The sequence below is a fragment of the Teleopsis dalmanni genome, chromosome 1 (genome assembly GCF_002237135.1).
Source record: "Teleopsis dalmanni isolate 2A chromosome 1, ASM223713v2, whole genome shotgun sequence".
Taxonomy (NCBI): Eukaryota; Metazoa; Arthropoda; class Insecta; order Diptera; family Diopsidae; genus Teleopsis; species Teleopsis dalmanni.
This window is the reverse complement of record NC_051846.1, coordinates 15,370,716-15,385,493: the sequence shown is the minus strand read 5'-3', so window position 1 is coordinate 15,385,493 and position 14,778 is coordinate 15,370,716. Positions and strand designations below refer to the sequence as shown.

The 14,778-nt window shown below is 30.5% G+C and overlaps 1 protein-coding gene across 3 annotated transcripts in view; it reads left to right on the top strand.

Annotated features, from left to right (window-relative positions):
• The window catches only part of LOC119667902 (glutamate decarboxylase), a 38,110-nt gene extending 24,051 nt beyond the window's left edge, over positions 1-14,059 (top strand). For all 3 annotated transcript variants that reach the window (XM_038077243.1, XM_038077245.1, XM_038077244.1), the window contains exons 4-8: positions 4,884-5,452; positions 5,522-5,589; positions 10,604-10,682; positions 12,843-13,187; positions 13,281-14,059. In XM_038077243.1, coding sequence (XP_037933171.1) covers positions 4,884-5,452; positions 5,522-5,589; positions 10,604-10,682; positions 12,843-13,187; positions 13,281-13,454 — 1,235 coding nt within the window. In that variant the 3' untranslated portion in view covers positions 13,455-14,059. The remainder of the gene's footprint in view (positions 1-4,883; positions 5,453-5,521; positions 5,590-10,603; positions 10,683-12,842; positions 13,188-13,280) is intronic.
• Positions 14,060-14,778: the final 719 nt, after the last annotated feature.

Sequence of the window (14,778 nt, the reverse complement as noted above, 5' to 3'; positions counted from 1 at the left end):
ACAATAACAAATAACATCAACATGAAGTACGAGTATTATTTTCCATCAATGGATTTTGTGGCGGAAATTCAATGGGCCATAAAATGGTATTTCGCTTAATGTCGTTATCTTCTTAGATGCACACTTTGTTTATTTATTAGTTCTGCCAGCAGAAATCAGAGTTCTAATCCGAATCCTGCAGCGTTGACAACCCTAATGCGACCACAAGATATTAGAGCACGTCCAAAATTATGCACAGCATATGCTTCCTCTTGCTCTTCACTCTAATTAATATATTCAAATTTATGCTAATTTAAATTTGATATAAGATTTTGACATTGCCTGTAGTTGTACAAAACTGATAAGACTGGGTATTTCAAAGGCGTATTTTAAAATAAAGATTCGTTTCAAATGATCACCAGAATTATGGGAACTTGAACAAAAAAAAACTTCCAACTAAATGCAGAAAAATACTAACTTGAAAGCTCTTTATTTCACCTAAAAAAGTTACATCCAACATTTTCATTGAATTCACCAATCCCAAAAAATAACATTCATCACTAAGTGCAATCCTCATAAACACATCAACCAATAGATTTTCAGCATTAGCGTCAAAAAGTTCAATATCTTATATTAGTTCATTTGGAATAAATGTTCAACTAGTTATAACATATATAAGGATGTGAGTTATACACAAACATGATTTACCTCAGAACAGAAGACATATATGATAATCTTTTGCTTTCATCCAATAACATCCTAAAAAATGTTCATTAAAATCAATTTTTACAATTTACGATAAGATTAAGAACAAATAAATACACAAAATCTCATTATATAGATTAGCACATGAGACATTAACAAGCTGGCGAACAGATTTCGATGTATAATGCCTGCAGCTCAAAAGCAATGGTTCAAAATATAAAGAAAATGAAAAGCGTACGAAAACAAAAATCAATAAGGTCGGTATGCTAGAGTGAGAGAGTGTGTGCTTTTATAACTACAACGACTTCCATTCGGAAATATCTATTGGCCATTATGGCTGCCTGAGTCACTCACACTTACTATTGTTATCTCCAGCTAAAGCTAATTGAATCCAAAAAAACTACTTTAGTTGTTTTGGTCAGGCGAGTGAAGAAACGGTCTCCAACATATTGGAGTCGCTTGGTCTGTAGACCGGGACAAAGACATAGAAAGTGATTAGTAGCAGCTATCTCATCTTTATCATGGCATTTGTTGCACGGTCTACTTGTTGGAATACGTCACCGTTGAAGCATCGGTGCAATTGGACAGTGTCTCGGTAGTGTTCAGTAAGACAATGAAGTGCAGATGTAGTGAAGTTCAAAATGCTTTTAATTTTTTTCCTGTCTAATCTTGATCAGATGGCACTAGCAACTTTATAGTTTTCATGAGACATTTATCCCGAATTTGAATTCTTCTATGCTCCTAAACAGTTCACACATCACATCGATGTTTTTACCCAGCAGAGAGAGACCTTGTGGTATTCAACATTCATTAGAAAAGTACAACATTTCATCACAGATTCGGTATTTTACGATAAACGAAATTTGAGAAATTTGCGGTACTCATATTGTGGTACGACGCATTTCAAAATTTAAACAGTTAGACCAACCCTGGTCGTCGGCAACATTAGAATTGCGAGGCCCTCTTTATAACCCAGTTGTAAAAGTAGATAAGTTACATTCACTAATATGACAAGGCATGATTGAAAGTTTTATTGCTAATCAAATTAAAATAAACATAAACATAAATTAAAATAAATGAATTTTACTACTTTTAGCTTCACTAAATTTTTTTTTTAAATTATATCATAATTTGATCCAGCTATTTTCGCTTCGGTTTATAAAATTTCGAATGGAGATAGTCTCTCTTGTATCATCATACTTTTCTAGTACGTCTTAATCAATTTTAACTTTGAGAAGCGTCTTTCCGTCGAAACTATACTGACTGGAACTGTGAACATGAATCTGGTTACTATATAAACATTCAGAAATATTTCGAATATGGTTAATGCCATTATCAAACCAAATTGTTCAAAATATTTATTAAGTGCTTAGAATCCACAGTCGGTAACTTTTTGCGGGGCCCATGTGGGCGCGAGGCCGTCGACATCGCTGACGCCTAGCGACGCCACTGCATGATATTGTATGATATTGAACGTACAGATATTGTATTTTTAGGCACAGCACTTTATTAAAGTACTAACCAAATAATATTATAACCTGTTGGACTTTATGGAACCATTTAACAGTGAATATATATTTCATATGTTTATTTAAAAAATAAATATTGATTGAAACAGCAATATTTTTTACATTTCAATTTTATAGTGTACAAAATTTATCTTTAAATATAAATTTTTTTTCGAAACATTGATAAAAATTGCATTTATGATCCATAATCCCACATAATCCAACGTACTCAATATTGGCAGCATAATACATCTCATTCCGTATAGTATGCTACAGTGTAATCAGATATATAAATTTGACATTAACTTCAGCCCACGCCACATTACTTCAACCCACACATTGCACGCACACCAAACAAAGCAAGGAAACAACAACGTTAGTAACTCCATAAAAGGAAGAGAGCTTTAATCAAAATCCGTTGTTATTTTCTGACTCGCTGCTCCCTGATCCTTTGAAGCGAATGAATGGAATTTAATGTGCGCAACAAAGAGACTGTGGCAGGCAGCAAGCATCACGGCAGTAGAAACATCTGTCCCACTGTCACTGCCATTGGCAGCAGTCACATGCGCAAATTGAAATGTTTTTCAATATTCAAACATTTTCGTATTCTCAACTAAACGTAAATCCCGACAAGACAAATGGACTGAAATGCCTTAGCTTTCTTCCTTATATAAGGAATTTCATTTTCATGAAAATTCTTCAATGCAAAAAGGATGCACTGACGTATCAGTTGTTGGCTCATGACTTACGGCGATGGGATTTTAATCACACAACTTATGGCACTCAAGATGTGAACTGACAGGGAAATGTGTTCGCTTGTTACTGCTCGAAGGGTTCTTCCCCTTTAAGTACGAATACAACCTTTTATACTCCTCAGTTCCTTTCAGCCTGTTGTGTTGTATTTGTTATGTTTTGATTCATTGGGTTTTTAGTGTTGAAGAATGCACCCTGGTGAGTTGTTTTTGTTCGGCATACTTTTGTAATTCCTGCTGTTATTATTTGTGAATTTATTTCTTATTTGCACCAATATTATTTAATAGACGCGTGATTTTTTTCTTCCCTGAACTTAAATAGAATATTAATTCCCAATTAGCCGCAATAAATGAGCAATTCATTACGAAGAGTGATGAAAATAACTTCTATGTTTGGGTCAAACAAATTATTAATTGCTCTATTTTTGTTCATATTTGTTCCTTTATTGCTTTGCCCAATAGAAGATATGATTTCATTAAATTTATTTATAAGAACTCTAAATATATATTAATGATCATTTATAGTATGTGTAGACATCTGATAATACTCTAAGTAATTTATACACCACAACGACTTTTGTTAAATATCAGCAAATATATTTTAGTAATTTTGGTTTTAAATTAAAAAAATAAAATTTGGCAATAATAGTGATGACCAAATGAAAAGATATTTCTCCCAATTTTCATTTTCATTTGTTCCAATCAAAAGTATATTGTACTTATAACAAATTGACAATCACGACATCAACTAACATTTTTGCATTTCGAAAACCTGATAAATAATAGTCCGAACCCATACATACATCAGTACTTCACCAAAATGAGATGACAAATCTTTTAATTTATTACTCATCCATCGCAATTTAGACTTTATGGCCAATACTAATATCAGAAATATCTCTGAGTGAATTAAACAATGAGGCATTTAAAAACGTAAACTTTATTTTGCAATGATTATTTAAATTCAAAAATTCTATTATCATAAAAAGCATATTCTCATATTTAAAGATGCAAATATTAAGAAAACCATCCTTTAAAGTTATTAAAATTGAATAAAATAAAATAAAAATTGTTATAAAAGTAATTCTTAAATGTATAGAATCTATGTCGACCTCCAACTACACGGTCGCCGGTCTATTGTGTAGAGAATATTCACTATTTTTACTTTCACTAAAATTTAGACAATAAAAAATCAATGTTGATATTAGGCAACTTTTGCAGGATGTAACATATGAGCAATGCCAACAGCCAACATCCGGCTGTCCTTGAATATGAGTGAGTATTATACTCCAGCCAGGCATGCTGATTTCCATTTCGCCCCTCTGAATGAAGGTCTGGAGTTCATTGTTTCAAAACAACGAATTACTTCTGCTATTTGCGTCCATCATTTTTTACGAAAGAGAGAGTACAGAACTTCTCTAATAGCTGAAAAATTAAAGCTTCAACATTAAGCAACGCACATCTGTTGTCAGCTTACGCAGACAGAGTATCAAAGGCGGTGAATACTTTTTGTGCCTTAATCTGCTGTTTTTAGAAGGAAACAATGCTCCACAAAAACGGTTTTTCTTAGAACGGTAATTGCAGCAAGCAAAGCTGTTACAACTGACAACTGACAGGCAGGCGAAAATAATCGCTCTGCTCCTTATATACTTCAGTACTCCATATAAAAAGCACTAAAACTTATCAATGTCAAAAGTTTTGGTATAAAATTTTATATAATAACATTTAATAAAAAGGAACATCCAGGACTCACAACATCCTTGCAATGCTACATATTATTCAGCTACATTAGTTTTCAATAAAAGCGGCATTGCGGAAATGATTTCCCCCATCACCACTGATTAAATAGTTTTTGGTCAAAGCTTTAATTTGGCGCGAAATTATTTCCTCTGTGATAATGTTCAAGTTTGTACTAAGAGATTTTCTTTTCTATTTTCAGGACATCCTCATTTCTTTAATCAATTATCATGTGGCCTGGACGTTATATCCATGGCTGGCGAGTGGCTGACTGCAACTGCTAATACCAACATGTTCACATATGAGATTGCACCAGTTTTCATTTTAATGGAAAATGTAGTGCTAAGTAAGATGCGCGACATCATTGGCTGGCGCGGTGGTGACTCTATATTGGCACCTGGTGGTTCTATATCAAATTTGTATGCATTTTTGGCGGCACGTCATAAAATGTTTCCCAATTACAAGGAACACGGTGCTGCTGGCTTACCAGGACAATTGGTAATGTTCACTTCTGATCAATGCCATTATTCGGTTAAATCGTGCGCAGCTGTCTGTGGTCTCGGCACAGATCACTGCGTGATGGTGCCATCAGATGAGCATGGCAAGATGATAACTTCAGAACTGGAAAGGCTCATATTGGAACGCAAAGCTAAAGGACATATACCATTCTTTGTTAATGCAACTGCTGGCACAACTGTGCTTGGCGCATTCGATAATTTGAATGAAGTTGCCGATATTTGTCAAAAATACAATTGCTGGATGCATGTTGATGTAAGTTTGATATGTTCATTTTTATTATATATCATAAATACTATAACTTCTTCAATATGAATATTTTAGGCTGCATGGGGTGGTGGACTATTGTTATCGCGGAAATACCGTCATCCTAGACTTTCAGGTGTTGAAAGGTAAACGAAATCTTGTTTTTTTTTTTGTATAAATACATGCACTTAATATCATTTTGTATATATGTACATAATATGATTATGGAATTATTTTTAAGAAAATATATGCTCTCTCTGTATAAAAATCCCTGCAACTTTTTTATATCTTCGGCATACTTGACCAACCCTCATCGAAACCGTTTTTAATATGCGGCCGCAAGCTGTTGTCTGAAACAATTTTTAGTCTCATAAATCACTGCATGCCTGCAAGTAATTGCCTTTTTAGTTGAGAACGTTATTCACCACCAAATCTGCTTCAAACTATCTATAAGAGTATCTGTTTGAAGTGTAACTAAATTAGAATTTAAAATACACTCTCTAAAATGCTTTTCAAAATATGGATAATGTTTATTTTATATTTTCAAAGTAGTTTGCTATAAATAAAAATTCAACATTCTGCAATAAAATTGTGGTAAAGAACGATTTTCAACTCCCGAATCATCTTTCTTATTGAATCATATCTTAAGCCCTCTCTCGCTATCACTAATTCACTTAGTAGGAATGTCAAAAACTACATTGACTAATTTCTTTACGCAGACTACAGATACGACAGATACATTTATCATAAGGTTTCCTCAAAATATTTCCAAGCCAGCTATACTTTCGTCTTTTTAATCCGTTATTTATATTTACTTGTTTAGTTATTTACAAAAGATCTTCATTTCTTATTCTTCTTGGCCACCAAATTCTCAGGATTTAATATAGAGGCAGACACTTCTATATTGGAAAATTTATCTACTAAATGAAACCCACATATTAAACAGCATATTACTGCTTCTGAACGCCACTTTTTTCAAAAGTTCTTAATCAAATTTATATATAAATAAGATTGCTAATACTGTACTCATGTGACAAAATGTATTAGTATATGATTCGAATTAGTTTCAATTTCCTTTTTCATTAATATTGTTAGCGCAACGCATAAAATAACCATTTCTTTATATATCTAAATTATATATATGTTTATTTATTTACCTTCAGCAGTATTAATACTCAGATATTTAAGTTTTAAAGCAGACAAAGAATTTCTATCTCTTCCACATTTATTGTTGTCATTGTAGAGAATACTGCAACACCGAATACTTCAATTATTAAAAATCCTTTTTGGTCCTTCACGTTACAAATGGTTTCCTCATGGATTCAGTTGTCAATATATGTATTCATTAAATAAAAGAATCAATCTACATATGTGATGCAGTGGACTCTAATGGTTAATGCAACATTTAGATGACCATCTATGTAAAACGTAGGAATAAATGGTTTGGTTAGAAGCTGATTGTTTTATGACAGACAGTCGAAACTCATCATTTCCACGATTTGTTTCTTTATAGAATATAATGTCTCATGCTAGCTAGTTGTATTTAATTTAATAAACTTACTTATTGCAGTTTATATAAAGATTTCTCAGAATGAAACTCCTTTCAGAATAAATAAAAGTTAATGAAGTACAATATTATAAATTAAATATATTAGTACATGTAAAGAAATTTGTGTGGGACTTAAAAATGTTATTATAAAGTAGGTCCTTGGCTCAAGTTCTATTTTAAACTTTCAATTCATTTTATTTAAAACCGTTTTAAAATAATTTTGATTTTAAATTACTCATTAATCAAGTGAATTCTTTAGAACTCGCTGCTTCATGTCATGCAAACAATTAATAAGAAAGTTCACACTGCATAACAAAGTAGTGAAGCCCTTATACCAACGAAGCTCTTACACCAAAAGAAAAGTACTTCTTATTTCAATTTCCATTAAACTCCACAGTCATGGAGGGAGTAAAAAACAAATGCTTTGGGGATTAGTGGTTGGTTACTTTGAATTGATTACCAAAACAGCTTCCACAGTACAAAAAGGAGCATAAGATTAGGCCCACTCACTCACAGTACAGTTGTTGTTGTCTTGCCTAATACCAATATGTCAACTAACGCAGGACTTGATGGATATGGTAATCAATTTCGTAGTGCTTAAACCATTTGAGGATTTGTGTTGTGGTGTGCGGCAATACAGTTTCCACCACAAACTGCCAATACATTATGTGAAGTGAAGGATTAAACTAAATCTGTTAATTGAGGAAATGGTTTCGAATTGTAAAGCAGAATGCAATGTGCAGTTTAAAACTTAAAATATTCTTGCATTTGTTTTTATTGCATTCCAATGTAAATGAATCAGTAGTTTATTTTTTTTTCACCGCAGCAAAAATCCTGTTAAACAAATATTTGACTTAAAAATTTAAATTAAAAATTCCTCAAACTCAAACACCCTCATAAATTTCAACTTCTCTTACTTCTCTTCGCTTTGAACAAATAAGGGCAGTACACAGTTCGTATAATTGCTATAAAAAGCAGCGTTTGCTTCACTTTTTCATTTTCGTTCAGGTTGATATATTAATGCCACCACCCTCGGAAAAGGTCTTGCTTTTATTGTTTTATAGGAAGAAATTAATGTGTGTAGTCAGATAAAAAGTGAAAAAGAAAATCCACTTTGCCCACTTTACTTGCTCTTTGTACAGAAATGCACTTAACATTAACTTGAACAACATTAATCCTTTAAGCCTTTCTGCCGCAAATGCAACATGCAACACCTGATGAGCAGTAAATGACGAGCTGTAATTTTCTCATACGGCAAATTCGAATACAAGATACCATAGTATATTAAATCTATTTGCTATATTCGAGATTTTTTTGGTAAATGCTTTGTGGAGAACAACACACTAACTATTTAAGTTACTTTAATCAATTTGTCCATTTACAAGTTAATACATATTCTAGTTACCACTAATTCACTAAATGCAGAACAAATGCATTTGTAGCATAAAATAGAATGCAATTAACTTTATTCATAATTTAACTATAATGACATATTAATATTACTGAGTACAGCATTTGAGTGTCATATCAACCCATGCCGCATATTTATTGCCCTTATATGAAATCTAAGATTCTTCTTATACTCAGATAATATAATCATCTATCAAGGAGAGAGACATGTACCTAAGGTAACAACAACTGTTCTTACTTGGATCAGAATATAACCACATTAATAGTGGTTAGTCACACAAACTCATATATAACTGTTATCTAGCCAAAATTGAGCTTTACACTCTAGACGTGGCCCATGTATTTAACTGTCCTCTTATGCAAGCAAATGTGTTCGTAATTAATTTTTGACTTCATTTCATTGAGACAGCCAGATCACAAAGTTTTAGTATACGTTGAGCTCAACATCTGAATGGGCAACATTCAAAATATCCCAATTTATCTACATTAACAAAATGAATTTATATAATTAAATTGTATCTCGAGTCTGCTTGGCAGCTGAAAAGTTCTCTAGTCATATCCTCTGTGGCTAACGGGCGTTAATCTGGAGCAGGAAGAACTTATTGGACCGGGAGATCCTATCCCTATCCGATGGTGGAATGTTCTTAACAGATAATAACCTGGCGTTTATTCGAAGGACGCGATCTCTTCTGTTCTGTTAGGATCGGTTAGAAGTACAAAATAGCATCCATAGTCACTGTGGTCTGCTCCACTGATTGTCAGTACTACTTATATTTTCTATTTTATTCTATTATATTCTAAACTAAGCATACATAATTTTTACTTGTACTACATAACGGCGACAAAAACTTAATCCCTTTTAAGTTATGAGTATAAAGTGCAATAGTACCAAGAAATCCATTTGACTAATCAACTTTTAACTATTTGACTCACAATATCATCAAACATAGAAACCATCTAAGTTGAAAATACTAAGAGTAAGTAAGCCTATCATTGTACTCGTACATTAGATGTGAAAGCATTTACAAACATTTAGATAAATCAGTAATAAAATGTTCGAATTAGAACAATAAGATTAAAAGCTACATGCACTGGTGGACCTTTTACTTAGCTATAATTAAGTAGCTATTCTAACTTTGAAAATTATCCTATTTTTCGTTATCTTATTCTTAATTAGCCCATTATTGGTAAAGTAAAGCCCATAGAATAAGAATCATCGCTTTTAAATAAATTGTAATTATTTAACGATAAGGTCATTTGTAACATAGTTCTGAATAATTCATATGTTAACATATCTTATATAATAAAAGATTTTAATTACTGTCATCTTCATTAAGCCTTCCTGTAATAATAAAAAAAAACGTTGCAAACGGAGCTGGATAAGGATGAACTGATTATCCTTCTTTATCTTCAATTATTGCTCATGGTAGCACTTCTGTTGATTAAGCTATTTTTTCTCTTTATTTAACTGGAATTCTATTTTAGGAGCTGTAAATTTCATTACAACTGTAGCTAATATACGATCTTCTCTAATCTTATGTTATTAGAAAAGATTCTATAATTAAATCAGTAGCACTTACAAAAAAAAATCAAATATCTGTCACTACTAACATAATCTGTATAATCTGTTTAAATTAATCAAAATTGAATACAGTTTAGAGATCCTTAAAACATTATATATTCGATGGTATAAATTTATTAAAATAGTACCATGCAAGAAACATTATAGAAAAACGATTACTGAAGTTGAAAACTGAAATATGTCACTTGAGTGCTTATATCTATCTGAACAAATAAGATAACATCAACTCATCGACAATCGCTCCTTTATCATTTTAAGGACCTCATCTGTGATTGCAAGCATAAATATGGGCGCGTGTGTTTGTGTATTTTGATGTGTTCGTGTGAAAACCATAAATAGCTCCCTGAGGGATGTTTAGAAAATAACAGTATATTGAATAGAAATTTCACCCCTCTATTTTTACCCACTTGCTTCACATTCTATGTTTGTTGGCTTTTCTGAATTGAATTAAATGTTGCGGGTTGCAGACTATAAATTGCCGGCATTTATGGCACGTTACCTTTCACTGACGTGGATTAGTGATAATTGTTTGTAATTTGTTTGATTTTGTATTTAATTTAAATTTTTTTATTAAATGAACAATTAATTAATAGTTTTTCGGTTTTCTTTATATTTACAGAGCTGATTCAGTTACTTGGAATCCACATAAATTGATGGGTGCCTTATTGCAATGCTCCACAATACACTTCAAGGAAGATGTAAGTAATTTTTCTAATTGGGAAATATAAAACTATATCTTTTTACATTTAAATATATTATATATATGTATATATAACATATCGCAAATATATTACCATTATAGAATATAGAATATTTTTAATTTATTTTAAACTTTCTTTAACGTTTTTCAATTAAATAATCTTAGTATTTGTTTTTCATGACAATAGGACAAGTACAATTTATTGAATGCATTTCCTACCATTTTTGAAGACACTAGCAGGAATCCAGAATAACATTTGTCTGGTAACGTTTTGAGTTGAGTAACAGCAATAATGCTGTATTATTGGGTTTGGGTTCCTTTTGTCTGCTACATTAAATATTGTTGGTCCCTTTCTGAAGTAGCAATTTTCATCGATGCTGTTACGAATAAATTTCAATTCTCTGAACTTGCAAAGCATTTAGAAATTTTAAGGGTTACCATGTCATCCAGATATATTTTAGGGACTAGTGGTAGAAAATTATATTAATCATGTATAAAAATATTGGTCTATAATGGTAATATTTTTTTAAACATTTTAAGGACTTATTTTTAGAGAAACTTAGTAAACTTACTTTTTAGAGGAACTTAGTAAACTTGTAATCATCTTCTTAAGGGAATTCTCAAGAAAGTCTCAACGGACTAAAAACGGTTGCTTTTAAAATGATCGTAAACACAAAATGATACATGATAGCTGTTCATGAAAAAGGAACATATAGGAATAAGGATGTTTTTTTAAATAGTTTTTTAATATAAAGAAGAAATTTATGGTGATTTATTATAAATTTTTACTACTTTTAATGTGTAAAATTATCTAAAAAGAAAATTTATTTGTAACATAATAAATTTTTTAATAGTTTATATACTAATAGGAAAATAATTTGTTTATAATTTGGCTTAATCACAACTTAGTTCGTACGTAAGATAGGGACCAGATGAAATTGTCCACCTTCGACTTCTTACATATTTAATCCGTTACTTGTTCTTCGCTTAGAGTTAAAGAAATTAAAGATAATGCATCTGTCTATTACTTTGACGTCTAAATTATTGAACATGACATAAATAAAATTAAATAATCGTTTTAATAGAGCATATCAATTATCAAGATATTACTTTTCTAGAAAGTTTGCCAACTGGACAGCATCTGTTAGTAAACCAGGCTAAGAGATTGAATATTCCACTCAATAACGTTTATTTAAGAAATAATGTATGAAGAAATTGCTTCACATCTTTTTGGTCTTTTTTCCAAAGTATTCTAGAGACAAATTTTATTGTATTTAAAATTTTTTTTTCACAAATTATTTTGAAATTATTTGCTTTCACGGATGCCTAAATGTTGTAAATCATCAAAACTTTCCAATAAGAACATAGAAAAAGTAAAGCTTTTAACTCCGGGAATAATATTGCGAATTTTTTTATTCATTCATAATTGAAAATTAAGTTTTAAATAATTAATTTCAATACAAAATCTCTATTATCAAAAAAAAAATTCAATCTTTTATTTCTGTGAACCATTTTTTTTTTTATTTTAATAAACTCCAAGCTGGTAACCCTTGTCTTAACGGTCTATCGTACATCAGCATGAAAAATACAGTAGTCACCCTTAAAAATTACATACATTAAAAGTTAAGAAAAGTTAAGGCAACTGACATATTTCAGCATATATACAATATGTTCTCATTGGTCACAGTTGCTACTGATGGCATTTGTAAGCGAAAAAAACATTCTAGGAATTTTAATTAAAATTTTTTAGCCTATCTTTCTAATATTGCAATTTTGGACCTTTTAAAATTGATTTTATGACTAAACATAACAACGAAATAAAACCAATTCTTTAAAATTCCTTCAATGTACAATAAATTAAAACTATTTTCATATACAGCATTTTTAGCAAAACGAATATAATTATTTACTTTTATACTTTTTATACTTTCATATATAAATAAAACTTTGACAATTTCTCACTCTTGAATGTATCCTTAATCCCAACATGTCAATCACAAATACAAAATCTTGTAAACACGAAAAGCACATTTACAGTGCGTGGGAATTGTCACAAGTTGCATCTTCTCATTTAGACCACTTGAAAGTTACACCAATAATACGTATTTCCTATTTTTTCTCGAGTCTAAATGATTTGTATTTGTTTTGTCACCCGCAGGGTCTTTTGATTAGTTGCAATCAAATGTCTGCTGAGTATCTCTTCATGACCGACAAACAATACGACATCAGCTATGATACTGGCGATAAAGTCATACAATGTGGACGTCATAATGACATTTTTAAATTGTGGCTACAGTGGCGTTCTAAGGGAACCGAAGGATTTGAACGCCAACAGGATCGTTTAATGGACTTGGCACATTATCAAGTTAGACGTATCAAAGAACAATCTGATCGCTTCCATTTGATTTTGGAACCAGAATGTGTTAATGTCTCATTTTGGTATATACCAAAGAGATTGCGAGGTATTCCACATGACAGCAGAAAAGAAAAGGAGTTGGGAAAGGTGAGTTGCACAAATTTATATGCAATGCTTATACAATTAAATATTAAGAATCTATTTCAAAAAATGAGTTATTAAATACCATTTTTTTCTTAGATCTGCCCTATTATTAAAGGACGCATGATGCAGAAAGGTAGTCTAATGGTTGGCTATCAGCCTGATGATCGTCGCCCCAATTTCTTCCGATCAATCATATCATCGGCAGCCGTTACCGAACAGGATGTTGATTTCATGTTAGATGAAATTCATCGCTTGGGTGATGATTTGTAAGAAGTCTGAAGAGCGCACAACGCAATCTGCACTACGAAACTTAACTAACTTAACTTCATTTTATAAATTTAAATTTTAATAGTTGTACTTTTTGGCCATAGCATCAACATTGGCTATTTACAATTTATGATATAAATAATGGTATTAAAACGGTACAAGGTACAAGGTACAAGGTTTTGTGAGTAGCCAATTGCAATATGTTCGAATGATCGAAATTAGTAAATTTTAATTAGTTCAATTAATACAGAGAAGTATATAAATGTATATATGTCCTTAACTATATATATGCACATATATATAAATGTACATGTGTATGTATATATAGTAGATACAAAACATTATTCAACCAAGAACTATCTTTAAGGCAAAGCATATCATAAAAATTGCATTATAGCTACCAGCTATAATGCAAATCATCCATTTACTATGTTACTATATTCATAAATTTATTTATACATATATATATATATATATGTTATATATAAAATACTATATAAAATTAAAACCAATGCTTGTAGATATAAAACATAAAAGAGCAATGAAGAATATATAAAAAGAACTACAAGTGCGGCGAGTACATACGTACCTATTGCATATCTACCAAAGTATATATGATATATGAAATATCAACTTATATATACGAGTAAAATATATATATAAAATTTTGTTAGATGTATATTTACGAGCAAAATCTGAATTATTATTTAATATAAAGCAACAAACTAAATAATGCAAAAAAAATTAAATCGTTGTCAATTAAGTTTAACCAAATCAATTTAAATGTTCTCTAATTGATGTTTCAAAGATATATATATACATATATATATGAAAATAAATATATTTATATTGTAATTGTTGAAATTTAGTTTAATATTTAAAAGTAAATATATTTGCAAACTGTTAAAAAAATAATTTATGTTAATATATATATATAAATATTTAAAAGAATTCGTTAATAAAGTATAAAAGTTGTAAAAAATTATTTGCATTTATGATTGAAAATGAACAATTTTAAAGGGCATTTTTTAATTTAAATACAGAAATCTTATTTATATATTTAAAAAATATTAAATCAATAAATATTATTAATGTATAATGGCATATGAATAAATGCTGAGCTGAATTACATTTACAGTTGGCTATGCTCTTGAAGGGCAGTTGTAATTTAAAGGCGAGCATTTATAATGCATTTTTGACTGTTACTGAATTAAACAAAAGATATATATATATATAAAACAAACTACATATTAAAAAATTAAGAAACTTAAAATAACAAAACTAATTTTAAAGTAAAATTAATCAATCAATAAATGTCATATAATAT